The sequence below is a fragment of the Haliaeetus leucocephalus genome, unplaced genomic scaffold (genome assembly GCF_000737465.1).
Source record: "Haliaeetus leucocephalus isolate CR32 unplaced genomic scaffold, Haliaeetus_leucocephalus-4.0 Scaffold702, whole genome shotgun sequence".
In the NCBI taxonomy this organism is placed as follows: Eukaryota; Metazoa; Chordata; class Aves; order Accipitriformes; family Accipitridae; genus Haliaeetus; species Haliaeetus leucocephalus.
Window position 1 is genome coordinate 2883589 of NW_010973138.1, and position 27880 is coordinate 2911468.

The 27880-nt window shown below is 39.9% G+C and overlaps 1 protein-coding gene across 1 annotated transcript in view; it reads left to right on the forward strand.

The window, feature by feature from the left end:
* The window catches only part of DSCAM (Down syndrome cell adhesion molecule), a 402368-nt gene that overhangs the window by 311200 nt on the left and 63288 nt on the right, over positions 1 to 27880 (forward strand). The window contains exons 17-21 of the mRNA XM_010580406.1: positions 438 to 678; positions 2356 to 2502; positions 4269 to 4424; positions 12957 to 13090; positions 26673 to 26826. Of these exons, the coding sequence (XP_010578708.1) occupies positions 438 to 678; positions 2356 to 2502; positions 4269 to 4424; positions 12957 to 13090; positions 26673 to 26826 (832 nt within the window). The remainder of the gene's footprint in view (positions 1 to 437; positions 679 to 2355; positions 2503 to 4268; positions 4425 to 12956; positions 13091 to 26672; positions 26827 to 27880) is intronic.

Sequence of the window (27880 nt, forward strand, 5' to 3'; positions counted from 1 at the left end):
CCTTGCTAAAGATTTAGGGAGTGAATGGTAGGGGCTTCTGGCAAAAACACAATTAGTAGTTAATGGTAAGCCTGTAATGCAAATATACCCTTATCAACTCAACTTTGATTCACCTGATAAGAGAACAAAACATTATAAATTCAAATTATAATTCAAGAATATCTCCTTATCAGATTTTTCTGTGTATGAACCATTTAAAGGTCTTTCTTTTAGGCCAGGAATATACAAATGAGAACAAACTGCACCTGAAATTTATGTGTCATGGTAAAAAGTTAGTACTTCATATACAGGGAGCATTTTTGAATTGTTACCTAGAAATAGACTTGCATTCGGTAGGAAAAAAAATCTTGACACTGTGTAAATTTCAAAAATTTTAAGGGGAACAGCTTGACTTTAGAGACATGTACTTAATGTCTAATCCTTCATTTTCTGTTTAGGCTCCAAAGAAGCACTTGCAAAATGGAATTATTCGTGGATACCAGATAGGTTATCGAGAGTACAGTGCAGGGGGAAATTTCCAGTTCAACATCATCAGTATCGATACCACTGGGGACAGTGAAGTTTATACGCTGAATAACCTGAAAAAATTCACCCAGTATGGCATGGTAGTCCAGGCTTGTAACCGGGCTGGAATAGGACCTTCTTCTCAGGAAATCATCACTACTACTCTTGAGGATGGTAGGTCCTTGGCAAACAGCTATCATGGGACATATTATTATTTCTTTATTTCTTTTTACCTTGTTACATTTATTGCTCGCTTAGTGATTATTATAGTGGGGATAATAGAAGACTAGATTTCACAGGTGTTAGATACAATAGGCAGCTGGATGGGAAGAGACTGACCAATAAGCACGAACAATTTTCATTGCAAGAGATGCAGAATCATCCAGGTAAATAAATACAACTCTACTAATATGGTATATCTTGCTGTGAATTATAATGACTAAGACCATAGCTTTCATTAAAAAGCCTATTGCTCTGGTGTTTAAATATTTGCAAATTTTGTGATCTCATCATAGCTTCATAGTGATCTCATAGTTTTGAGATGCCAAGAAGTAAAACTCTGAAAGGTGAAGTGATACTGGTAATTTTGTTGGCTTTTTTTTGTTTTCAAATGAATCTGCTATGAAACCTAGAGCTCTTGTACTGCACTACCCCTTATCTTGTCAGCCCAAAGAGAGATATGTGTTTTTTTCAAGGATATCCAAACTAATGAGAGAAAAATCATTTTTATTTCAGACAATATTCAACCTGTCTAATGCAAGGAACAATTTAGGTTTGGTTTGGGGTTTTTTTTTTTTTCAAACTGCATGAAAAGTACTTCTCAAACAATGAGAGGGAGTCCTCTAGTGGAAAAAGAGAACGATTCCATATCCAAAAAAGGGCCCAATATTTTAGAGGAATATAAAAGCAAATAATAACCCTAAAGAATAGTGTAGATCAGATTTTCAGCTACTGTAAATTGGTGTCAGTGTACTGAAGTCAGTGCCAGCTAGGAATCTGACTTTTTTACGTATGGGAAATGGAGCAGCACACATCTAAAATTCTCAAGAGCTACAGATTTTGAGGCATATGCTTCATGGAAAACTGGTGTTTTTCATTTACTCTAAATGTTTCTAGGCCTAGACAGATCACTGCAAGACCTCAGAAGGCAGAATAGTCACACATGCATATATTTTATATTATAATAAATAGTGGGGTTTTTTTCTTTAGAATCCGTCATGGTTACTATTCCTGGCAACAATTTTTTTTGGTCATTGCTCAGCTTTGGGTCCCTCTCAGAATTAAAGATGTCATGACCTTTAAAAGCAATGCCAGATACTAATACTGCTGTATTGCTTTGACACTAAATGGCCAACAGAAAATGTCTTAGATTTGGCTGACTTCTTCCAATTTTTCTAAATGTCAGTAAATATATTTTGTGAACATTTTTTCCAACATTTTTTAAAGAAGTGCCCACTTTTCCCCACCACCAATTTTAATGGGACATTAAAATTTTCCAGAAAGATGGCAATTTGGCTGCAAACTTTAAAAAATATGTTTAAGCTGCTTACAGAATATTCTGCATATTTCAGCACTAGAACACATTTCTCTTTCGAAACAAGCAACAAAAAAACTATTTAAAGACTAGTCAGCAAGTGGGGAAGCTGTGCATCAAAAGTCATTCCAGGCAAACCAGCTGCACTTGCAGAAACACGTGGATTGTAGCAAGAATAAAAGTTTTGCATTGTTAACAGTGTATAACTACTAATTAAACAACCCCTGGTGGGATAGCAATGAAAATTGAAAGGGTAGCTGAAAAGTAAACATTGAGTTGTGTTCATCGGGTTAAAAATGGTGAATATCTTATTCCAGTGCCCAGCTGCCCTCCAGGAAATGTGCAAGCCACTGCCACATCACCAGAAACCATCTCTATTTCTTGGTCAACATTGGCAAAAGAAACTCTGAATGGGATTCTGCAAGGATTCAGGGTTATCTACTGGGCCAATCTCTTGGACGGAGGTGAGACAAATCGAGCTATTACCAAGTAACAAGCCATATGTGGCCTTTATAGCATTTACTCTCTGCTGTGAAGGCATTGTACTTCCTTTTCTCTTTGGTTTAGAGAAAGCTTCACCTACCTGTGAAGGAAGCCATTTTCTGTAGAGCTCTAACAGAGTAGCAGGTACTGCAGAGCTGCCTGGAGGGGCCCTCAGGGAAAGCATCCACCATGGGTTTGCAACACTCCATAGACGTACCATAGTACCCAAAATGACCTGAGGAAATTTCATCTCAGTTACAAAGTCCAGCAGGTTTCTTTTATAAAGAATGATGATATGAACCTAAAACATACCTGCCCAAACCTGTATTTTATTTTAGTTTGGTTGGTTATCTGTTTGCTTAGCTAGTTGCCTACTTGAGAGGTTATTGCTTATTTTTTGGCAGAATGCATTTCATCTTCGTAGCTGAGAGCAAAAGAAAGAAACATTTTTGGAAAAAGCTTGTTATTTTCATGCCAGCCTCTTCCGTTGTGCTTATGGTTTGTACTCTTAGCATAATTCCTAGGGAAATAGCCTCCTGAGCAGAGAATGAGTGAAATGATCAAAGGAGAAATTAGATACCTTACTAATCTGCAATTTGTCACGTGATGATAATTCTAGGTATGGTCCTTTCTTGTAAATTAAATAGTAGTTCGTTCGAGATGCACATGCCTTTATTCCTATTTGCCCTGCTGAATTTTCACAGCTCTAGAATGATGAGCTGTCTCCCTTCTTTCGCTTTCATCCATCAGGATCATAGTTCACTCTAATACGCAACTGTCTTGCAAATCCTGGCCTCTTAGTGTGGCAAAGGGAACTAGGAGTGGAGATGTAGCCCGGAGAGCCATTGTTCCTGCTGGTAATGTTAGAGTCAAAAATATCTGGAAATAAAACACCAATTCCTTTGTACATTTAAAAATAAAGATAAAAATGTATGAGAAGCATACATAAAAATGTAGACATGATGGACATAAAATTAAATGATTTCAGTGACGCCTGTAGCCTTTGGATCACATCCTATGTGAATACTATCACTGCACATCTAAGTGCCTATGTGACGTCCTAAAACATGATGAAAAAAGGTGATGTTCATGCAGTGCTTAAAATTGGAATTTCTTCATTTCTTCAGCTTCATTTTCTGCCCTAAATGTGTTTAAAACTTTTTTGCTGTATGGGTTGTACTTCTTAGCTTGCTGCAAAAAAAGATTCATACGAAGTGCATCATCTTTCTGCCAGTAAATCTGATTTTACTGCATTTAACTCTATTGTTAGCTGGTATTACTGCCATCAAGTGCTTTGCAGCAGCACTTGCTACATACTTTAAAATAAAGAGGACTTTTTCTTGTTTTTCCTTATGAGAAATGGTCTTTCTCAAAACCAGAAAATCTTTATGAAGATAACTGACCTTCTTATTTTTGCTTTAGGGGATGTTTTGCAATAATCTCTTCTTGTTATCTATTCTTTATGAAAAATCTTATTACTTGTAGAAATTTTCAATTCTTTTCCAGGTATTTAAAAAAATTGCAAAAAAAAAAAAAGTTTGAAAATGAAACCTGGGTCTGCTTTGAATAGTAAGAAGTCAAGACACAAAGGAATTTATTTTAATTTATTATAAGTCATTGCTGTTTTATAGTAATGAAGCATTACTTCTCTGGAACACTCTTTAATCCCTAAGTTTTCCACAGTAGATATCAATAGCTGGGAGAAGACTGAACTTGGCAATAACTCAATTTCCTTTTTATTCTATAGAGCTAGGAGAAATAAAGAATGTCACCACTACACAGCCATCACTAGAGCTTGATGGCCTGGAAAAATACACCAACTACAGCATTCAGGTGTTGGCTTTTACACGAGCTGGAGATGGAGTGAGAAGTGAACAAATTTTCACCCGCACTAAAGAAGATGGTAAGGAGTAAAACATTTTCCATTCCCACTTGCACAAAATGTTTGTATGTCTCAGGCTTTCAAAATAGTGCAAATATTGTACACAAACATGCAGAGTGAGATTTCTATCTGGAAGTCTTGAGTTAGGAGCACATGAAGAAGAGTACGCACCCACAGATTTGAAAACAATCTGACTGTTTCCAAGACTCCAGTTCAGGTGAGTCAGAAATTTGTAGATAACACTAATGATCTTGAGCAAGTTTGTCTTTTTTTTTTTTTCCCCTCCCAAATACTTCAGGATCTTATTTGAGAATTTTGAGAGGGTTTGAGTTAATTCTTTCCAAGTGATTGATAATGGGGAAAGGAGGAGAGGCTATTCTGGGATGATCTCATATAACATATATGCTTCTAAAAAGATTTTTTTCAGTATATTAAAAAAAAAAAATAATCCAAAAACCTCTTCCCTCAAAAGCAAAATGAAGAACAAAAATCTCTTGCCTTTGTTCATAGACCAAAGCACAGAAAATTTAAGTTCTAATGCTGAAAGTTTAAGAAACTTTTAATCACACACAGACATGAAATTTCATAATCACTTTCTTGTAACTTTAACTATGGAAATCACTTCAGGTTGCCTCAGTAGGATGCCACATACTGATCTATTTCTCAAGGACTAGAATTTCAAATCCAGGGGGAGATTTGACCCTAACCTGTTTAATGCCCTGAAAACCCCATGAAATGTACAAATACATCTTTAGATCCCTAAACACTTTTGAAAATCTGGATCAAGAATTTTTTGGCAGAAATAAAAATGCACACAGTCCTAGCAATGAAGTTACTTGAATATTTGATGGGTAAATTCTTCTGTGAGTTATGCAGTGTTTTTTCAAGGAAATTAGTGGATGGATTTTTCTTTATTACTTATCCAGTTTACTGGTCATTCATGTATATATGAATATATTTGTCAATTTTTTTATTTGTAATGAGATTTACAAAAGTGCCAAGAGAGTAGGTTCAGTAGATTAACTGACTTGATGAATGTTTGGCCTTTTTTTGCCAATAAAAAAAATGACCTGATAAATGTTATTGATTTTTTCCAATAAAATATTAAGGGACTCATTCTAAAATTTACATACCTTGTAAGGTCACCTGGCCCCAACTGTAGTTGCATCCAGGGGATGTAGTATAAATGAAAATTGGACTTCTAAAATTTTCTCTTACATTATCAAATGAGTTATTTGTTGCTTGTTCTATTTTCTTATGCTTAATACTTTCCATTACTTTGATCAAAGTTGAAGTAACAGCAAAAAAAGTAAGTGAATGTCTTATACCTGAGAAATGTGAGGAGATTTAGGCATATAGCAAAGTTGCTTAATGTAGGTCTACTTCCTGGTCTTGCTAGATACAGATCTTGCTTGAGATCCTGCATCACCTTGCAGTACTGACTCTGCTTAAAACTGTCTTAGGGTACTGCACCTAGTCTGAAACTGTCAAGGACAATTTGCTCAGCTATAGACTTCTGTGTCTTAAACACTGAACATTAGGTCATTCTGATCCCACCCTAAAGTTCTTTAACAATTACTTTGGACCACCTAAGTCCTGAGTCAGATGCTCTTGAGACATCCCATGCTTGGAGGTAGGTGGCTTTATTTCAAAGAAAAATCAAAAAAATAAGAGAACTGTAAGATTACCTGCTGCATTTTCAAGTTACTTTTTGTCAAGTGGATACCAGCATGGCAACTTTTCCCTGAATACTCTCTGAACGCAAAGGCTTTCACCCCCAGAACCTTGGGACTGGGACTTAAGCCACCAGCAGACAGGGGGATTGTCCCACACTGCTCCAGGAGCCCAGGGACAGGGTGGTCTTGGGGAGATATAGTTCATGTCAGAGGACCCCTGAGGAAGAATGTGCACCCCAGCAAGAATGTGCTTGCTGGTCTTATGTCTTTGAGCAACATTGCAGTCTGCTGCCTTATGTGCCAAATTGGCCAGCCAGTCCAATGTTGGGAAACAATAAGGAGCATTCTTCCAGAAATCCCTGAAAAGCCAACCTGTAGAGACAGCCCCTGGCTCTGGGTCAGCACTTCATGGTGCATATGCCAGAGAAGTCATAATGGCTGTTTGGGAATGCCAGGCACTGGTTTCTGTTGAGTTAAAAAATTGATGGGAGCTGCAAGCTATCAAAACTTACCGGGGTGCAGATAACATTTTGTCTCTGTGTGAGGTTCCTTCAGCTTTTGGAATTGATCAAATGGCAGAAGTGGTGCCAACAGTACCTCTGTCCCTCACTGGGGACAATAAAAACATGAGGTACTGCTCCTGAAAGGTTGCTGACTCCTCACCAAGACCATTCCCCTGCTCTAAAGAGGATCAGATACCTCTCAGCCATTGCTGATGTTTACTAACCTTTTCTGCAGTTTGCAGTGATGAGGACCCCATAGCCTCCCTAAGTATCCCGTACCAGTTAAGGATCCCCCATAATGCAATCTCTTTTGCTGCAAAGTGGGTTGAGTAGTTCCTTCCACCCTGCTGGCCAGGGAGATTGATGGATAACTTGCTGCTTTATAACAGTATTTCCTATGTGAAGTGTTACTGTGCCCATTACTCCTTCCCCTGACACATACCCCCATCCATCTCCTGTAACCTGTCTCCAGTTTGCAACAGTTCTGAGACACTGGAAGCCCCAAATGTTTTCTTTTTTTTTCCTCTTTTTTTTTTTCTTCTTTTTTTTCCCCCTTAACCCACCTTTTCCTAGTTTGCTTCTCTGTAATTCTTGGTGGCTCTTTGCTCTCTCTTTCTGAGAACAGACAGGCCCTGAGATGTGGGAAACACATATACTCAGACCTTGCTTGGCTGCTGTGCAAAGGCTCATCTCTCATCTTTAATTCTCCTGGCAGCTGAGCAATAATTCACTCCAAGGCAGCATGACTAACCTTTTCAGAGGTTTTCTGATGCCTCACAGTGGTTCCACTCATTAAATCTTTTGTCCAGAAAGCTAAACTGAAAGGTGTTCCAGAAAATACAATGATTTCATGTTTTGCTTCAGCTTCACAACTTTTTATTAAGGGTAGTAGAGGTTTAGAGTGAAATATATAAAGGCCTGCAGTTAAACATAAGCCAAACCCAAAGTTCTGGGTCTAAACATCCTAAAGGCTGTGGAAGTTAAATGGGAAAAGAGTATTCACATTGCCAAAATAAATGCATCGAACAGGTGCCTCATTCCTCAGAAGAACAGACATTTCTTCTGTAATTTTCTAAGGAAAAGTCTCCTGTAGAGGATTATTCAGTGGGACTAATTTCAGTGCACCTAAAAGATCCTGCCCTAAAGTTAGTTTGAACACTCTTTTGGCATGTGAGATAAAAATAATTGCAATCTTAACAGAGTTTAGATCTGGAAACCTTATATCTGTGCTCCCAGACCTTCTCTGGCTAAAATTATGACACGACTTATTCCACCCTCCTCTAATAAAATCTGTAAATCTGAGATATTTTTAAGTGACTGCCAAGCCCTCCACATCGTTGTTACTATGAGGCCATATCACACCATTAACTCCTTTTTCTTTTTTCATTTCTTTTACATGAGGGGAAACTTTTCTTTGTAAAATCAATGGTGCAGCATGTTCCACTGCTGCTGTTGAAAGGCAGATCATGGCCTCCTGTGACTTCTCTGTTGGTGTTCAGCTAGAGTCATCAGGCCAAAATTTCTTTAGCAGGCTTGAAATCTCCCATGTGGCAAAATAAGAGTAAGCCAGGGACTGAAGTAGTCAGCCTGGATGAAATGAGTTGAGGCTTTGATTTCTTGTAATGTTTGATACTGATTTTAGACACCAGAGGTCAGACACTGCTGCTGATTAGCTTAGGAAACGGGAACAGCTCTAGCAAATAATAGGAAATGAGCTCTCCTTTCAATGTGATCGTATTTATGAGTTTTGTCTATCTTTTTTTTCTCCCATTAGCCTTCAGAAGAAGAAACTGCTCTTCTTGAAGTTCCTTGTGGCAGAAAAATAAGTCAAGCAGAAATGTCCAATTTTTAAGAATTCATTGTGGTTTTGTCCCCTACCCTTTCCACTTTACAGTTTCTAATAAGCTGCTTGTACTCTTCACCTGAGGACTTAATTTACTAAATCATTAAAAATTAAAGTAGTTCTTCAAATTGCCTTCCTTGCTGTGTTCAAAGGACAGTGTCAAAAGCTACTCCATTTTGTAGCAATGGGGGGGCAACAAATTCCCTCTCTGGTTCTGCGCTGCAAATGCGATATGAGAAAACCGTAGCTGAGACAATTAATTTGCTCCCCGTACAAGCCTGACACATGACACAGCACCTCGGCCGGCAGCAGCACCTCTGACCTTGGGCAGAACTGGCCAGCAGAGGACAGAGCCCCCAGAGCCCCCTCCCAGGGAAAGCTGCCTGCAATTGGCAGTTTGGCCTGGCACGGCTGCTTTTTACTGAGTGTCTGGCAGAGGTTGTTTCTGGGGTTTCCGTGAGGCAGGACAACGCATGTTTCTCTCTCATATCAGTTTCTTTTGAGAAAAAGCGTTGTTATACCCAGACAGCTGTTTGTATAGCACAGAAGACTTTGCGTGGCGCAGCAGTGCTGTCTTTCCAGCTCTCCTCTGCCAGGGAGGTCGGCGTTCGGAAGAAGGGGAAAGCTGCAGCAAGGGAGCAGCAGGGACTAGCTGCGGGGAGGAAGGAGGAATAACACTAAACCCCTTTGTCAGCGTCAGTTTAAGACTCTGCCTGAATCCAGAGAGATTTTCCTCCTCTCCCTTCTCTCTGGACACCAAGCTTTCTGGTGATTGGCATGGGAGACAGGGATGTACAGATACCATCTGACAAAGCTTTATATTTATTCTAAAACTAATAAGCATAAAACCAATCAAGCACACGTTCAGTACTCTTTGGAGCAGAGCTCTGCTTGGGCTCATTCAGCAGGTGAGGATGGCTGTGCAGTTTATCACCTGGGTGCTATGATGGAAAACTGCCCTTAATGACCACTTAATGCATTTTTTTTCTATTGTCAGAGATCTCCAGTTTTATCTTTTTGACTAACAAAAAACCGTACAGAATAATAAATATTCCCCTTGTGAAACTGACAGGATTTGACAGAAATGGTGTGATTAATAGGAGGCCAGTTCAGAGTGAATGAGGAGTGGACAGCACATGTTAATGTATTTTGGCTAGCATAGGTCTAAATTGTAGGTGGGATCTCTACAAGAACGAAGGCACTACCAGCAGCAGTCAGGAGTTTATTTTGTTTCATTTTTTATAAATATAACAGTCAAAAGGATAATCCTATGTAGTGCAGAATTAAAAACGTGTTACAAAGCAGACTTCAGTTTTCTGATATATTGATGATACTGCTCTTAAACGCACCACGCTCTGTGCATTTGCCTCCCTGCTGTTCAGTACCGTGAAGAAAAATGTTGATAATCTCTCTGTTTATGAAAAGGGGAATGAGAAAGTTCCTGGAGCTCCTCCCCCTTATCTGGCACATCTAAATGCTGTTTCCTGGACTAGTTGTATCAGTATAATTGCCTTCTCTGTGTTAGCATTTCATTTGCACTGTCAAGAATACAAAGTGTTCTCCTGCGCATGAAAGCAGCATGCTATTTCCGTGTCTTTCAAAGCCTTGCTAGCCGGAGAATGAGGCCATCTTTAATCTTAAATTTGCCAAATCTGCTCCCTGGAATGTTGCAAAGTTGGCTAGAAGCAGTCTTTGGCTTCTCTGTGCTCAGCCCTGGTTGTCTTCTGGCTTCTTACCATTATTTTATCCCTGGTGACCATGGAAAAAAGAAACTATGGTATTGTGCACATTTAGCTTAGCTTTGCTGGGATCTGTGGGAATTAGTGTGCTAAATAAAGATCCATGGAGAATTCAACAAGACAGCCCAGGTCTCCTGATACCACTGCCTTACAATAACTGCAGCTAGTAAGGCTATGGGATGCAAAGGCAATGAGAGAAAATACCTTAAGTTAGCAGAGAAGACTGGGGTCTTTCCTCTCCAAGAAAAGGCAGGCACTATATTCCCCCACCAAAACTTCTTCAGATACTCGAGGAACCCATGGTTAGTAACAAATGTTTCAGTTAATGCTGAGCTAACTCATAATAATCTTGTTTAGGTCCAGGGGATGAGTTTGAACAATGACTTTACCCTCTGGACAGAGGACAGTGGTGGTCTGTAAGGCATCAGATGACAGTCTGCAGAATTCTTGCTAAGGAAATGTAAACACTTCCCCACACACAGTCATTTCCACATGCACAGCCCAGCAAACAAAGACAATGTAGCAAGAAGAGGAGTAATAAATGAACATTCAGAGTAATTTTGGCACCACTGCAGAAACTGTTGCCTGATTCCAGCTCCTCTGCAACAAAGTGGAGGGGTCCTTGGATTAGAAAAGCTTCTGAAATTTGACTATATGGCTTCCTGACTTTCTTTCTAGTCCCTCTTTCTGCTGGTCTGTATACCCGACAGTAATACAGCAGTGCAATGACAAGTGATGTTTTCCACATATGTCCATTGACTGGAAAATGCTAGATGAATTCTGAGTTAATCCCTCAACAGTTGACAGCCACAACCAATTATTGTCAGAACCTATCCCTATAGATCACACCCTAATTTAACAATAAATTACTTTAACCTCATACATCTATTTGCAGTGATTTCCAGAAAACATTACTAACCGTAAAGGAATCCTCCTGTGGATTAAGTAATTACCCTGGAGAGCTAGCTTTCACTCTTCAGCAGCGGGAGCAAATAGCATTTCTAATGAGCTGGGTATAAATAACAAGTTGAATGCTGTCAAGCATCAATATTTACTCTTCATTGGATAGAACTGCTAACTGAATTAGCCCCTTTGCAGTGAGGGGCTGGGTTTGCTTGCAGTTATAATCATGACATTGTCACGTGTTGCCTTATTAGCTTTCTCAACGCACTATAAATAGAAAATGCATATTCAGAAATGTTGCACTGAGTGGTGCCTATCTGTCAGTTTTCTTACATCTTCCAGTAGTACCTGTACAGATATAAAATTGAAGTTCTCCTTATATGCTTTTCCCAATCTGAAGTAGCTAGCCACAAAGCTAAGCAAATTTAGACCCCAGGCTGTCTGGCTTCTCATTATAGGACAAGTTTTGTACCACCATAATATCTACTTACTTACATGAGGTAGAACAAAGGTTAAGGATCCATCTAGAAAGATCAGCTTGCTGGACAAGCGTTTTTCCATCTGTATTGCACAATAACTGTTTCCTGTGAAAGTAAAGAAAGATGATCAAGCATTGCAATGCTGGAAATTCTAACATTTTGGTTGTTTTACTTGAAATTAGACAAAAATATTAGATTCCTCATGAACCTAAAGTTCTGTAGAGAACAGAGTCCATCAAAATGTTTCATTTTGTCTTTAATACCATATACAGTCATTTCCAATACATTGTATCTATTTTAATACTTTAATGTGAATATTCACCACACGCAGTATTAAAATAGATTTCCAATTATTTATTTTGATAATTTTTAAAATATTCTAAAATATTTTCCTGTTGACAAAAGGTGAGTTTTTTAGGAAATTCTAAAACAATTTATTCTGGTGTTAAATGTAGTCCTTGCTATATTGTTTAAGTACAAGCTTATGTGTAATGTGATATTCTAGCATGCAGGAGTTTTTTCACATTAGTATAAAAGTGTTTCCAAAGTTGGAGAACATTGTACAGTGTAACGTGTGTGAAAAATAACATACGCTCATGAAATTAAAGCCTTTCTCAAAATGCGAGCATGTGAAGAGATACAGTTAAGACAGATTATGTACCAAGATTTTAGCATTTCCTGGCTGAAGTTTCTTCCATGTGGTTTTAGAGGAGCGGGTTTTTTTTTCTCTTTCTCTGTGACAGTTTTTGATGGCTTATATAGATAGCTGCTGTAATTAGAGAAATAGATATGTGTTCACATACTGCAGCGCCAGATAGAGGTCTGAGCTGTGCGAGCAAAGCTGGGGATGAGGATACTCTGTGGTCATATGTCTGCTCACACATCACGCCACTAGCTAGACCTGGGTCACGTCAGGCAGCGCTAACTGCACCCTACAGCTCATTTGCTCTCCACTTCATTAAATTCACAGCTCTACTGTGTATGTCCACTAAACTGTTCACATGTGTATTATTTATACAGCGAATAATAGTTTGGCATGAGTTATATGTTCAAAATTGACAATTTATAATAACACGTCATTTGGCAATTTCGTTGGCCACAGCCAACCTACCTTCATGCATGCAGGCTGGGGGTGATACTTCACAAAAGTTTAACCAGCAGTGGCAGCTTCTGCCTCAGGGGCCTCTGAAGCAGAGCCTCTGCCCTCTTAGGGGTGGGGGCACAACCCTCCAAACCCTCTCCCCTGGTGTGGGCAGCATGGAGGCTGCTTCCTAACACAGGGTGTCCCTCTCGGTCCACAGGGGCACGGTTACCAAAGCAGCACACTCCCCTTTTCCTTTTTACTCCTCCGTTACACTAGGACGGCTGAGTGCCTGCTTTGGGCCACCCTAACACATCTTGGTTTTCCAGTTCCAGGTCCTCCTGCCGGTGTTAAAGCAGCTGCGGCTTCAGCCTCCACCGTCTTCGTCTCCTGGCTCCCTCCCCTCAAGCTGAACGGCATCATTCGGAAATACACTGTCTTCTGCTCGCACCCCTACCCCACGGTAAGTCCCACAGGGCGACCACAGACGGGCAGCACTGACTTGTGGGGCTGAAACGGTGTGTTTGCAGATACTCGGTGCTTGATGTTCTCATTGCCACTTCCTTTCCTGCCATTTGTTCCCCCTAAGCAAGCGTGAAGGGGGAACCCAGGGCTACAGGGGTGGCTGAGAGCTGGTTTTGGTTTTTCCCACCTATCAAACTTTTTCACTGTTTAAAACCTATTGCAGAGTGCTGACTTACAAATCATTTCAAAACTCACAGCTGAAGTTGAGTATCCTTTAAGGTTTTTTTATTTAGAATGTACTCAGTTACCTTTTAGAGGACCAGCAAGAGCCCTGTTATAGCTGGAGGCATGTATTTATACACCCATACTTAGATGTGTTTTCATCTAAGAAGTCCCGGCCTTTTTGACTTGAGTATTCATGTGTGAAAGAACATAATGACTTATGAACAAACATATTTGCTTGTGAATAAGCTTATTTATGCCTGGAGTATTTGCCCACTCTAGGTCTACATGCTATTACTTGCTGAGAAAGTGACAAGAGAAAAATTGAATTTAATAGCAGGTACCTTTCTCCCTTTCTGAGTCACAAAGGAATCCAGCTATCTTTAAACACAGGGGCCAGTTGCTCTTTGTAAATACCCATGCATATTTATTTTAATTTACATTGAAAAAAGTGTTTATTTATTTTTTATCTAAGGTTTTGATTTAGTTTTTAGGCAGGACTTCCCATCAAAGGTAGCATTGCAAGTTCCAAAATGCAATCTTAGTATAACAGACAAGGAAAGTATTGTTCCAGAAGTAGGAGGAGTTTGACAGGGACATTTCCAAAAGTGCCTCAGGCTTGTTTTCAAAGCTGGCTGAGAGCGAGGAAGGCCTGAGGGTACGTCTGAATGGGACCCTTCAGGCAGACACAGCCTCACCCAACCCACTCTTCCAGCAAGTGAACTAATTCTGCAGATACTCAAGAGGATACAGGGCAAAACACACATGCCCATTGATTGCTATGCTTAAACTGATATGTCCTACTATAAGCAGGATTTATTAGTCACATCCAAAGCTAAAGGTTGGAGATCTTTGCTTCATTTATGTTTGGGGACTACTATCTCCATTAATTTAATAACTGCAGCCATGCAAACCAAACTATCTTGAGCATACCGTTTAAATGTAAACTAGCCAGGGATTTTTCCATCATGGCTCATACGTTTCTACGGCACACAGTGCGTTAAAGAGGTCGGAATTTACAGAACTGGACCTTGCTGTTAGGGCTCTGGTCCCAGTGGGGACCATGCGCTTCTCTGGGCGGTTGGAGGGAACACCAGGTGGTGCTGCTGGCTCTTGCTAGTTGCTTACCATGCACAAAGCTGCAGTGTTTCTTCCTCAGGCTTTGCTAGCAACAACTTTTTGTATGCTTACATTACCAGGAAAATAAAATCCTCAGCTAAATTTTTTTTTCTCTAATATGCAGTTGTCTCATATACAAAATTTTTTTTTAAGACTGCTTATTGCATGGTTACCTTTCGGAGTACCTCAGTGATGGACCATGACAAGAATAGTTACTTTTTTTGCTCGTCTTGGCCTGTACTGAATTTTACTACTATATTTTGGTGGTGTTCATTATGGCATGATGGGGTGGTATCACTGCATACCTTAGCCCAAGGTAGAGGCACTTGGAGGTATTTGTGTTTTCTGTTAATTGTTGATGTGTACATGTATAGTCATCTTGTTACCTGCATGCGTGAAGGGCTGTATGTGTGTGTGTACATATACGTATATATACATACATACACATACCTATATATATATGCACAATATATCTGTGAGGACAGTCCCTGTACCACTTCTCACTAGTGTTTTGCAGATCAGCATGAGTTGTGGCTTACAGAGCAGGTCTTCTGTATCAGTCCTGTGTGGCGAGTGAGGCAGTGATCACACTCAGTGGGCAGTTTCCAGAAGCCAAGTTGGACATCTTTAAATAAGTGTTAAGACCTCAGGACACATTTAATATAGGACACACTCCCCCAACTTTATTTCTAACAAAATGGTTTCCTATCTTTTATTCTTAAAAGACTGGAAAATAAAAAGTTATTTTATTCAGAGCTAGCTTTGCAGTGAAACAAGCCTGCTGCAGAGGTGCTTGAATGCTAACACTCCTGGGCAGACATGGTCTGTATCTCCCAAGGAAGTTCTTGGATGATTCCCTATTGGCAGAGACAAGTAGTTGACAGAGAAAGAGGTCTTAAATTAGGGTGTGGAGGGGAATAAATAGAAGACCTGTGTCTTTGTCATCTCTTCTACCACCATAAGTAACAAGTGCTGTAGATGGAGGTATAGAGCCATGAAAACTTCCTGAACAGACTTCTTCCTTCAACCAAAGCCCTGGTTGCAAAATAACTTTGCTAAAAGTCTGCTATTTAAGCAGAAAGGCAAACTCAGTTTTTAAGCATCAGTGAGGAGAAAGAGAAAAGGACAGTGGTAAAGGTAAACTTATGGGAAGGCTATATTCTTTACAGATTGTGTTTTACAAGCAGTATGTGTTTGCTGAGAACAAGTCAATACAGTACTCTTTAGACAGTCTAACAAGACAGTCCTTTACACAAGAACACTGCTTCGGTGTTTAAGTCACCAACAGGAAAACTAATTAACACTGTTGGTCATATTGTACACATTTTTATTACAAAGTGCAACCCCCATATGACCCTGAGATATTATAAGATGAAGATTTGCTGCCTCTTGCACAGTTCAATTTGCTTTGCAAGGGCAAAAGCTGTTACAACTTCTGCTTCCCCTGTACAGAAGGATGCAGACATTTCCTTTTTAAATATTTTGAGTCCTAAGGACAGTATTTGCCTGGGAGGTTTCAAGCCACGAATATCATTAATGTGTGAAAAATAAACATTATTCTCCACTGCAATCTATTCTCTAGCTAAGATAAAGTGCAAACAAGGATCCAATGTCGTACTGTTTAATTGTTTTGCCTCTATTATTGTATAGGCTTTATTAAGCAGAACTTTCTCTCTTTTGTTCTGCAAATATAGAAGAAAATACAGAAATGAGACTTAATGGGTCCGTCATTCTTCAAATATAAGAAACAAAACACACCAGAATTTAAGTTAAAATAATTATCCTCTGTGCTAACTCGCAGCCCACATTCCCACAGTTCTTGACCCCACTTGACTCCTTGTAGGAGCTGGTTTCTCAAGACCGCCTGAAATGGTCCCATGTTGGCCAGCTTCCTTCTAAGTGTGCTTATCCCCAGCGTACCAGCAGGATGCTCATCACGCTCATTCTGCCCAGGTCTCAGGGAAGCAACAGGCAGTACTATCAGCTGCAGCACAGGCTGCCATCCCATCCTGTGAGTGTAGGTTTTCCCAATGGTGCCATAGATATTGCACATGGTTTGAAGCCTAGCAAAGAAGCCAGGGTGGTTCAGCTCCTACTTGGCTGTGGGGGGAGCTGCTTTAGATGGCTGTTCCAGCACCTGCTGCCTTGGGTTGTAGATATGTTTTGCCAGGGTTTTTAAAAGGGCAAGAGAAAATTAGATTTAGGTGATTTCTGAAAAAAACTCCACCAACCTCTGGTTGTATTCAGGTTAGTACACTACATAAGGAGAAATCAATGGGATTAGAGTAAATAAAATTTAGATGGCACGAAGTGCCTGGAAAAGGTCATTGTGTCACAAAGTATGCAATGGCTAGCCAGCCTGGGAAACTGTACTCTCAGAACAGGTAAAAAGCAACACAGAAAGAAGGCAGGAGAACGAAGGTTAAGAAGCAGGATATACTGGTGCAGGAAGGGCTGAGAAAGCATTAGAACCAACAGAGAAAGCAGAGAGAGGTTAAGAGCTGAAGACATATAGACCAACTATATCATTTGGGTGTCAACAAACAGTACGGCATCGCTCAACCAGAAATACACATATTAAAATCTATTTTGCTTCGTTGATTTAACAAGTGCAGCCATTATTGTTGTTGTTGCTTTTGGAGCTTTGTTGGGGGTGATCCGCTGGTCAGTCATTCACTAATAGGAGCAAACATATTAAACAGGCTTATCCTGCTGTTTCCAACAAAGCAGGTCATTAAATTGTGCATCAGTCTTCTGCTTTCTCCATGGAATGCCTGGAGATTAATGGAAAGGAGTCATGTAAGTAGAACTGCACTATAAAAGGATAACAAATGGAGACCGCTCTCCTTAGTGATTTTCCTTGTCAGGACATTTTCAGTTGGTTCTTGTCTTCGTTCCACTCATATTAAGATGTGAAATAATCTTTTGTCCTGGTTTCAGCTGGGATAGAGTTAACTGTCTTCCTAGTAGCTGGTACAGTGCTATGTTTTGAGTTCAGTATGGGAAGAATGTTGATAACACTGATGTTTTCAGTTGTTGCTAAGTAGTGTTTAGACTATAGTCAAGGATTTTTCAGCTTCTCATGCCCAGCCAGCGAGAAAGCTGGAGGGGCACAAGAAGTTGGCACAGGACACAGCCAGAGCACCTGACCCAAACTGGCCAACAGGGTATTCCATACCATGGGACGTCCCATCTAGTACAGGAACTGGGGGGGAGTGGGGGCGGGGGATTGCCGCTCAGGGACTAGCTGGGTGTCGATCGGCGGGTGGTGAGCAATTGCACTCTGCATCATTTGTACATTCCAGTCCTTTTATTATTATTGCTGTTGTCATTTTATTAGTGTTATCATTATCATTATTAGTTTCTTCTTTTCTGTTCTATTAAACCGTTCTTATCTCAACCCATGAGTTTTACTTCTTTTCCTGATTTTCTCCCCCATCCCACTGGGTGGAGGGGAGTGAGTGAGCGGCTGCGTGGTGCTTAGTTTCTGGCTGGGGTTAAACCACAACAGCTTTGAAAACTGTAATCTACAATTCTGGACTTCTCCAAAGGATTTAGAAAGACCCAAAAGCTGAAAGCCCAGCAAAGATTCATCTTGGTGTAGAAATATTTCTGTGAAACAGTTGGGTTTGCAAGATGGGGGAGATGAACAGATGTGAAGTAATGATGGAGAAGAAGGAAGCAATCTCATATTTGGCCAAAACCCAAGTCAATTTGCTTGAAAATGTAATTGATATTGGAAACTGACCAACATCTGGCACTGTTTGGGGCAGAGAGTTACTGATCTTTTTGGTATACTTATTCTTCTGTGAGAAACATCCTCTTAAGCCTGTTAGACTTTATTTGTTTCATTTTTTCTTTTGGTTTAAACCCACTAAGAGGGAAAAAAAATTACATGGTTTAACATGCTGTCAAATTAAACAACAAGCAAATGATGTCTGCACGTGACACTCTTCCAATATATATTCTGTCTGTTCAGTCCTGTGATAGGATAACCAGCAGCAGCAGCAGCAGCAGTAGCGACTAGACCATTCATCTGTTTCTCACATCTCTATGCACCTTTTCCTGTCAATTTGTAGAGGGCCATATTGAGGGAAAAATAGTCAGATTCCCCATTGAGGGTGTATTACAGTGGGTTTTTTTCTGTTCAGTAGAAAAAGTGGCATGAATCAGACTCTTTCTCTAGGTTTCCTTCCACAAATGCATAGACTGCAGCCTCCCAACTCTGGTCACATAGTTTTCAAAAGGTCCTGGTGGTAAACACTTAGGCCAAATATCTTGGTTTCTTATGAAGTATAATGTTGGGGATACATTCCCCAATACAAACATTTGCAGAATCTTCCAGAAAACACCTGGAGGATATTCTTTGAAATGTATTACTGATATCCTATCAAAAACATACACCGGAGACTCTGGGGGATGCCCTGTGAAAGAAGAGACTCTGGTCTGCTCTGCTCTGCTCTCTGTTACTTGTAGACTCAAGGTGGGATTCAGTTCACCTGACTTCAGACATCTCAAGGAGAGATACCTGTGCTGATTCTGGGGTCATCAAGACTTTCTTTTCATTAAAGAAGAGAAGCTAGATGTCTGAGAGAAGCTGGATGAATCTTCTTCCAAAATCTTCCCTTCTCTTTGTTTACTCTAGACAAAGTATACGTGGTTGTCTTAAACCGGATGATACCCATCTTAAACTAGATGATATGAAAGTATATACAATTATATTAAACTAGATCCTTAAAGAACCAGAATTAGCTGACATAAATTCCCAGCAGCTGGGTATTTTCCACACAATTCTTTCAGGCATACACAAATCTTGTCTTGATTTTGCATAAGAGCTGTCCAAATTCTAACTCAATGTGAGGCAGCTTTGCATCATACTTTCTGACCCCCGGTTCCCCTCCAGTTTAAAGACTTGAATAAAAGGCATGAAAAATAGAGCAAAAGCAGTTATAATCCAGAAGTGATTTGTTGTTACACACTGTAGAGGCTTCAGTGAATAAAGGGGTGCTGAAAGTCTCTTTAAAAGGAGGAGAGAGGTAGCTGGCAGAAGTTGGCTAAATAGATAAAGTTACTGTTGAATGGAAGCTTATTTAGAGTCAGCAGAATCTGTAAGGTTGAATTTAGAATATATGTTCATTGCTTTGTGTACTACAACCAGTATTTATCACTATGTCTATACAGTACTTTTTACAGCATTATGATATTTATGTTTATTAATTCTTGTTCTTTATATAGCACAAAACTGGTGTGTAATTTGGGGTTATTTTAAAAACTTATTTTGCATGGTATTTAAAATATGTCTTTTTTAAAATACCACATGTACTCTTTACAGTTTCTTCATAGTTATTTCACAGCTTTACCAGTTCCCAAACATAGTACATTCATTCTTTTAATTGCTTTGTCAACTTTATATTTTTTGCCTATCTTACTTTTGTCATAGAGCAGATCTCAGCAGAGATGTGACAGAGTATAAATTAATTCTGATGTTGTGCTGTTTTATACGATTTTTAAAGGTCTCCTTGCAAAGCCCTACTAAAACAAATTTGATATTGATTTTTTCATAAAACTCCAGTCTTGTCTCACTACCTAGTCTCACATACAGGTATATCAATATAGTCTAACAATAAGTCCTTGGTGTCAGCTGCAGTGTATTTCAGCAGGTTTGAATTCATCCCATTCCCTTCTGTATCACATGGGGGACAAAGCACTTGGGACCAGATGGTGTCATACAATCTGTGAGTTGACTGAAATGCTCTGAACAAACCTGGTGATTTCTTGGGGCCACCAAAGGAAGCAGCAGAACCCCTGGCAGTGCAGAAGGTTGTCTTCTGACCTTCCTGTGGTCACCATGCTTCCCTGATCATGAGCCTCAGGAGGCTGATGGACTCTCTGTGAGTAGCTGCAAAGGGGCAAGCAGGTGGTGTACCTTGGTGGCTCCTAAGCTACAGACTCCTTGACTACGTGGAAGTCCAGGCAGCAGGCTGTCTTCCAGGTGTGATTCCTGGAAATGGGTTTGCAAGATTTTCCTGCAGGTGAGAAGGCAGGGAGCTGCCTCTGTCTTTTCCAGAACTTCCATCTTGCACTTTCTAACATTTCACTTCCGCATTTAAGGGGAAAAAAAAAAAAAAAAAGAAAAAAAAATTTTATATGGAAGCTGCATTCTGTTTTGTGCTCAGCTTCTGTTTACAACAGTTACTTTCAATAATGCTGAGTCAAAAACACATGCCATGTTTCAAAACATGAGCCAAAATAGCAAGACCTGAACAAAAGCTCTTATATGACCAAAGTGGTATCCAGACTCTTACTGAAAACTTTGGTCCAGGACTGGTGGTTATTTGCAGCTCTGACAGTCTGTCCATCTGTGAACGGAGGCAAGGCAAAAGTCAGCAGTCCTGGAGAAAAGTACTAGTTCATGACCTCAGGCAGACTTTCACATCTTCAGGGAGTTCGCCGAGAGGGCACGTTAGTGATCTGTCTACTGTGTTCAGGGATGCAGAACTTGAAGCTCATTCTCTATAAATAGAGTAAAGTATTGATTTCATATTAACCCAGGTTCCTTCCAGGTAGAAACAACTTATCATAGCCCCCATTACTGGATAACTTGTCAGTCCAAGGGACTCTAAAACATCATTTCCAGGAGCAATGAAAGCCTGAGGTAGAGCAGAGTCGACAATTCTGTGATGGTGTTGTGCAAAAAAATGGAGATCTTTGTGTTTTGATGTTGTAGAACTAAAAACTTACTTTAATTACTGATGAGACTCAGTGCTCTTTGTAGGCCTTATCTGTGCTGCTGATTAAACAAGGGCCAAGGAGCACCACCTGGCCCCAAGATTATGTGACATTGACTGACGTCTGTCTACGCTGCTTAGAACTAGGACCTCTAAAGCAGATTTGTTTTAAAAAGAGCTATTTAGAGTAGTACGAAACTGAGCTAGAGATCAAGTTAAAAAGTGGTGTGGATCATTGGGGTGGAGTGCTCAACACAGTCACTGGCTCTCTCTCATTTAGCAGCAGAGATAAGCCCAGAGGATGCATGTTTATTGAGAGAAACTTAGCTAGGCACACACGGTTTCACTAAGACAGCTCAGGCTAGATATAAAACTGATTGCTGTTCTGTGGGAGGCTATGAAACCAGTGGTTCATTGTTGTGGGCAGGAGGAAGCAGCACAGGTATCTCTCCTGAGTCCACTTTTGTTCAGTTGTTCCATTAGTGACCTGGATAATGAAATAGCGAGAGTGCCTATTAAATTTGCAGGAGATAGAAGGCTGGGAGGAATTGCAAGTACACTGGAGACAGAACTACAATTCAGACAGATCTTGATGAACTGGGAAATTGGTCTGGAAAAAGTTAGATAAAATTTAGTATGGGTAAGTGCAAGAAAATGGGTACCATGAATAACCAACTGCAGAAGTACCGGGTAGAGAGCAATTGGCTAGATTCTTCAGAACAGGATTTTGAGGTTATTGTGCATCCCAAGATGAACATTAGCTACCTTTATAATCCTGTTGTGAAAAGCCCAATGCCATACCCTGGGATTGTTGAATACAGGCTTGGAAACTGTATTCAAGAAGGCTATGGACCATTGTTAGAGAGTCTGAAGGATAACAGCAGATATTATTAGAGAAACTGTTAGAGAAAATGTGATTTCTGGACAATGTTGAAAGTATCAGGGTTATTAAGTTGTAAAAGGATAAGGGTACTGGTGGGGAAAGGAATAGTAAAACTTCTTGTAGGTTAAAGACTGGTGCAAAGATAAAGGTAATAATCTATGCTCCATGTTCCTAATAGACTGGAAATGAAGCTATGGGCTTAAACTGCAGCAGGAAACTCAAGCTAGATTTCATGAAAGCTTTCTAATAGTAAGATTGGTTAAGCAATGGAATAGGTCTTGCAGCCTAGGGAGTTGCAGAATCTCCATTTATTGTGTCTTCAAAATCAAGCTGGATAAACATCTGTCTGAAATTGTGGAGGTATAGTTGCACCTGGTTTAAAGAAAAATAGACTTGGGTGAACTCTCAGGGTCCTTCCAGCCCTGTTTTTAGATGATGCTATGGCCATATTTTATACCTAAATTCATAGTGAAAACACACATGCTACTTTAGGTAGTATATATATGTATTTTTAGTTTTCAGGATGACGCAGCCAATTACAGGTAGCCAACTTGCATACACTCTTACTTCCTAACACACATCACAAACCTGGGATGTTTCTTGCTTTTCACTCTTGTCCTTAAAGTCTCAGTGTGGCTTTCTCTGTTCACCTCTAAGTTTCCCACAACTTGCAGAGAACAAGGAGGTAGAGATCTTCAGTGCACCTATCTTACATCAGAAGTTGTGTAGATGCAGTTGTAGGCAAGGTACAGGCTTGCTTTGACTGAATAATCTTCCAGTCCACAGTAAATGCTACCTGCTACCTTACCTCCCTGTTTGGGAAACTCCCTGATTTCTTGGAAAACGGTTACAAATGTATTTTTCTTCTAATGCGCCCTTTTGAAGTTTTCCCAGGCTGGGTTAAAAAACACAACAAACAAACAAACAAAACAAAAAACCAGCCAAAGGATTCAGAGTTTATGCACTTTACTTATCTAATTGCTTTCTAAAGGTGTCAGAAATGCCAGGAGATGGCATGCTGCTTCAAAGCGTACAAAGCAATGTATGCCAATAGAGCTGAAGTTGCATCAGAGGAAAATGATGCTCCCTGCAGTAGGTGTTCCTCAGCATCTCTTGCTGTTGCTTGGTTTGGGAAGTAGATTGACTGCACCATGATAAAGGACTTTGATTTCATTTTATTTTTCACAGCCCTTGCTGGCTTTTTAAAGACTTTGCCCTGTCTGTGCTTCTTAGACAGTGAGCTAAAGACAGAAGAACAATTAACTCGTCATCTATAAGCTGAATAAAAAAAGCAGTTAGAAAAAAAAAATCCCTTGAGCAAGCATGTTACTGCTTTTGGGATAAAACAGCAGTATATGTTTCATACTGGCACATGCAAAGACCAATATGTGACAAGGTGACATTCTTTAAAATATTTCTTATTTCAGTTGTTTAATCTTCTCTTTGCTGACAAAGCTCCCTTTTTTCTTTTTGTGTAATGAAACTCTCTGGCATGTTAGTCTAATTGAAATGACATACAAAAGTTAAAAGTAAAATCAATTCTTTGTCACTGGAGCATCCCCAAGTGTTTAAAAGGGAATGTTAGCTGAGGAAAGGGAAGGTGTATGTTAACCAGTTAGAAACCAAAATCTTTTGCTATAGCAGTTTGTTTTAAGAAAATAAGAATCATTAATTTAGTGAAGATACGTTTACCAGATTCAATTAATAATTGGAATTTGATAGATTTGGAATACCTACAGCTGCAAATGTGTGAATGATTGCTGGTTCTCTGTGGGTGAAAGAAAAGAATTGAAGACAAGGCATTTTAAGCTAATTCTGTGATTATTCCATCTTTGGAGTTCCAGGGAGAGAGAACTCCTCTGTTTTGAGACAGTTTTGCCTGCTCTTCTAGTTGACCATATTGCAGCCTGAGGAATTTTGGAGGGTTGTTTGTTTTTTTCAGTTTTGTCTTTAACTTTGGTCCTCAGAGCAGGAGCACTAGGTGCCAGTGCTGTAGCTTCAAGGCTGAGGTTTTCCTTTTCTGCTTAGCTACTCACTTTATCCCAAGCATAAAATCTCAAACTAGATTTCTCTAAGCTGTGTTTAGCAATTGTATACAGGGTGTATGTCTGTCTGACTATCCCAGTCTCTGCCACTGCAGCAGGGAGCAGAGCCACGAGGCATTTCAAGCAGGAGATCTGCAGTATGAGGAGTGGCTTCCAAAGGCAGCCATATGTCCCTTTCATAAACCACGGGAGTCATGGAAAAAACAATGTAAATTTAACAGGACTGATATTTGCTGGAATGAAAGTTTAGCAATAAGAAAGTTTGTAATGGTTAGTGGTTCTTAAATGCTGTATCCACATCCCATGTTAATAGGTCGTTTAGAAGCAGCTTGTGCTAGATAGCTGCATTAATGAGTGGAGCTTAAGTGTCAGAGACAGCCTAGCTTGTTTGACTTTCAAATTAACCCTAGAAAATGCTGCCTCATGAATATTAAAACTCAGCCTCCTGTGCCATGATCAATACATTAATTTTTATGTATGACCTCACAAATATCCAGACTGTCAAGCTACAGGCATTTGTCCAATATTCTTGTGTAAACGTCAAGGCAGATGGTTCTCAAAACCTGCTGTAATATTTCACATAATAATAGAAGTGTCTGCCTGTGCTGACCTCATCATATCCGAAGTGGAAACCCAGGCAAATGCTTGCTAAATGGGACAAACCGACTTGGCATTTTGACAGGAGCAATGAGATTGCCTAGAAAGTACGGCAAGGTCCCTGTTTGGGCTTGTGTTGAGCCTAGATAACTGTTAGGTGGAGCAAACCAGTCTCCCCAGAAAAGTTAGTCTCCACGGAGGAAACAGAATGTATTCTTGTAGAAGCAAATAGAGGCACACATTTGTATGAAAGCCAGGGAGTTAAGTATTTTAGCTAACAAAGTTAAGTATTTTAATTAGCAAGCACATTAACTTCAGATGCCTTCAGCACAGACTACTATACCTGGACTAGTTATATGGACACTTCTATAGTTGGTGGGGAAACACAGGTATGTCAAGGGCATGATTCATCCCACTGCAATGTATGTGTCTCAGGCCAGAAGAACCTTGCCTTAAGAGTTACCTTTTCTTTGCACAGTCTCTGAAGGGAGTCAAGGTGAATGGCTTAGATACAAATGTCTTCACTCAAGATTTCAAAAGTGAGATGAAATGAACTCCCCTCTTCCCCTGGCTATAGGTGATGCCAGCTCAAGAATAAAGAAGTGCAGTGACCCATTCAGGAGCTGAAACTGGCTAACAGTTCACACTGGAGAGGTCTTTAATGATATCTCAGAAACATCCCTTATTTATTTGGAATTCACTTTGAAGGACTACGTATTCCAATGCTTTCAGGTCAACCTACCTTTTGAAATGCTAATCAGATGAGATTGGCCTTTACCAGAAGCAGATATTTGTATATCAAAGAGATTCCTTGCACACTTTCTGTCAGTCTGAATCAAGTTTCGATTACACAGATGCATTATTTTTAATGCTGATTCCTAGTAAAATCTTCTTTTCTACTTCATTAACGTTCTAATTATTTTTAGCCTAGTGTTAGTTAGCCATTACCATGCTCAGTATTGCACAAGGAAGTGAGTATTATTCATTCTAATGGTTCATTACCCCTCTATTTTTACGTACAAGAATCACAAAGCCCATGTCAGAAATAAAACTGCCTATATTGACCATTGTAATACTGCTCAGGGCTGACGAGGTTTCCCTTCTCCTCCATCAAGGAGTCGAGCTTCCTGTGGAGGATGTGCTGAGGTGCACCAAGCCCACATCCCCTGGAGGAATGTATATATTCCTCCACACCTTTCCTTGCACAAGTCACTTCAAGCAGACTGCAGAACATCTCACCGATAAGCAAGTACTGCATAGCAGCCGGTCGCCTTGGCTGCAGCCCGCGGCCGAGGCACCTGAGTGACAGTACAAGAATAGACTGAACTGGCATTTTTTCCAGCGCTTGTCCTTCCATCCTAATGCAGCTGAATATCTGAGATGATCCTCTGCTGGGAACCTTTGAATGGTAGTGATTTTGTGATTAAACAAAACTAGATTCGGGGGAAGTTTGAACAGTCTATTACAGAATACAGTTTTATTTCTTGATTCACTCCATTACTGAAGGAATAAGCCACCAAACCCAGGGATAAGGAACACCAGCACAACGGTTCTAGGTGACCAAAGATGTATCTTGAGCAGTAAACTCCAGATTTCACAGCAGGTGCAGGACTGAATCCTCTGTTGGGAAAGTTCTATGTAAGCCAAAATTGGTTTCTCAGAACTATTGATGGTAAATATTTGTCAAATATGTTCATTTAAGTTGTTCATCCAACCTTGTAAAAATAAACAGACATATGAAAGTCCTAGTCTGAATAAAAACAATTTGTAAAGAAGATATAGTCCCAGATTCACTGAATATAAATTGATTGCAACAAGTTATTGTGTCTGCTCTGTTTATTGCCATCTGCCATCTGTATGGAGCAATTGATACTCATTACTCATTTGAAGTACCCTGAAGTAACAGGCTTTCTAGTACTCAGCCTAGCAGACTTTCTCCAAATACTGTTTATTTTAGTCTGGAAACATTTGTCTCTCCCACCACAGGTAATCAGCGAGTTTGAAGCCTCTCCCGACTCATTTTCCTACAGAATCCCCAACCTGAGCCGGAATCGCCAGTACAGTGTCTGGGTGGTAGCAGTGACTGCTGCAGGAAGAGGCAACAGCAGTGAGATTATCACTGTGGAACCGCTAGCTAAAGGTACGGTGACAGTGCTTTTTAAAGCAATCCAGAACTTTACAATGCTAATTACTGTTATAATTGGCACATGGCTTCTTTATGCCTCATTGCTTACTGAGAGTGGGATTTGTCAGGAGTAACTTCAGTTCTCTCCAAAAGTTAGGTGACAACTCTCAGCTAATTGCCCAAGCTTTTGCTGTAGTCAGCAGAGAGAGAATGACGTGCTCCTCTAGGGGGTAATTCATCCCACCTACCTTAGAAGGAAATAAATTGCTTTTTGGAGCAATTTTTATCTTCTTTTGTTGGGTACAGAGGGTTTGCAGATGATCCCCCTCCCCTTCTGAATGTGTGTCTTCTTTTTCTTGGCATAAAAGATAACTTCTTTATCATTCCTCTCCTTACTAATATCTCTTGTGTACTCCACAAGTACTATCTTCTGTATAAAATGGTCTGATTAACATATCTAAACTCTGAACAATTGTTCTCAACTTGCATTAGCTTTGAAGTTTGCTGCTTCTATTTCAGATATGAAGAAGGGATAATGTGCCTCAAATCTTGCATATTTTTTTCCAGCTGTATAGTTGTTCTATTAAAAGATATTGCTTGGGCCCATGAATTCTGCCTTATCTGTACTGTGAGATGTGATGCTTACAACACTATATAGCACCTTAGCTTGCAAATAGAGACCTAACGTTTTAGACAGCAAAATAAGAAGAGTCCCATCAGTACTCAATCTCTACATGGGGTCTTCAGACTGATTTTTTTTTCCCCCCACTCAAACTGGTAATATCACAGCATGTGCCAGTATGAACAGTTCATTGCGCAGGTCCCTAGAGTTGCAAAGTTAGATGCATTTAAATGACTTTACAAGTTTTACAAGCCTGGTAATTCTTCAGTCATGTGGCTAATGACGTAGTAATGTAAAATAAAGTGTCTAGTGCTTTATGATGACAGATACTTTCTAAAAAAGCTTTGAAGAACTTCAGCCAAATGCAACCAACATGAAAGCACTTTCTGCATGGAAGAGCATATAACATCTCCATAGGGAAGCTTGCCATTCCTACCTATCTAGGTG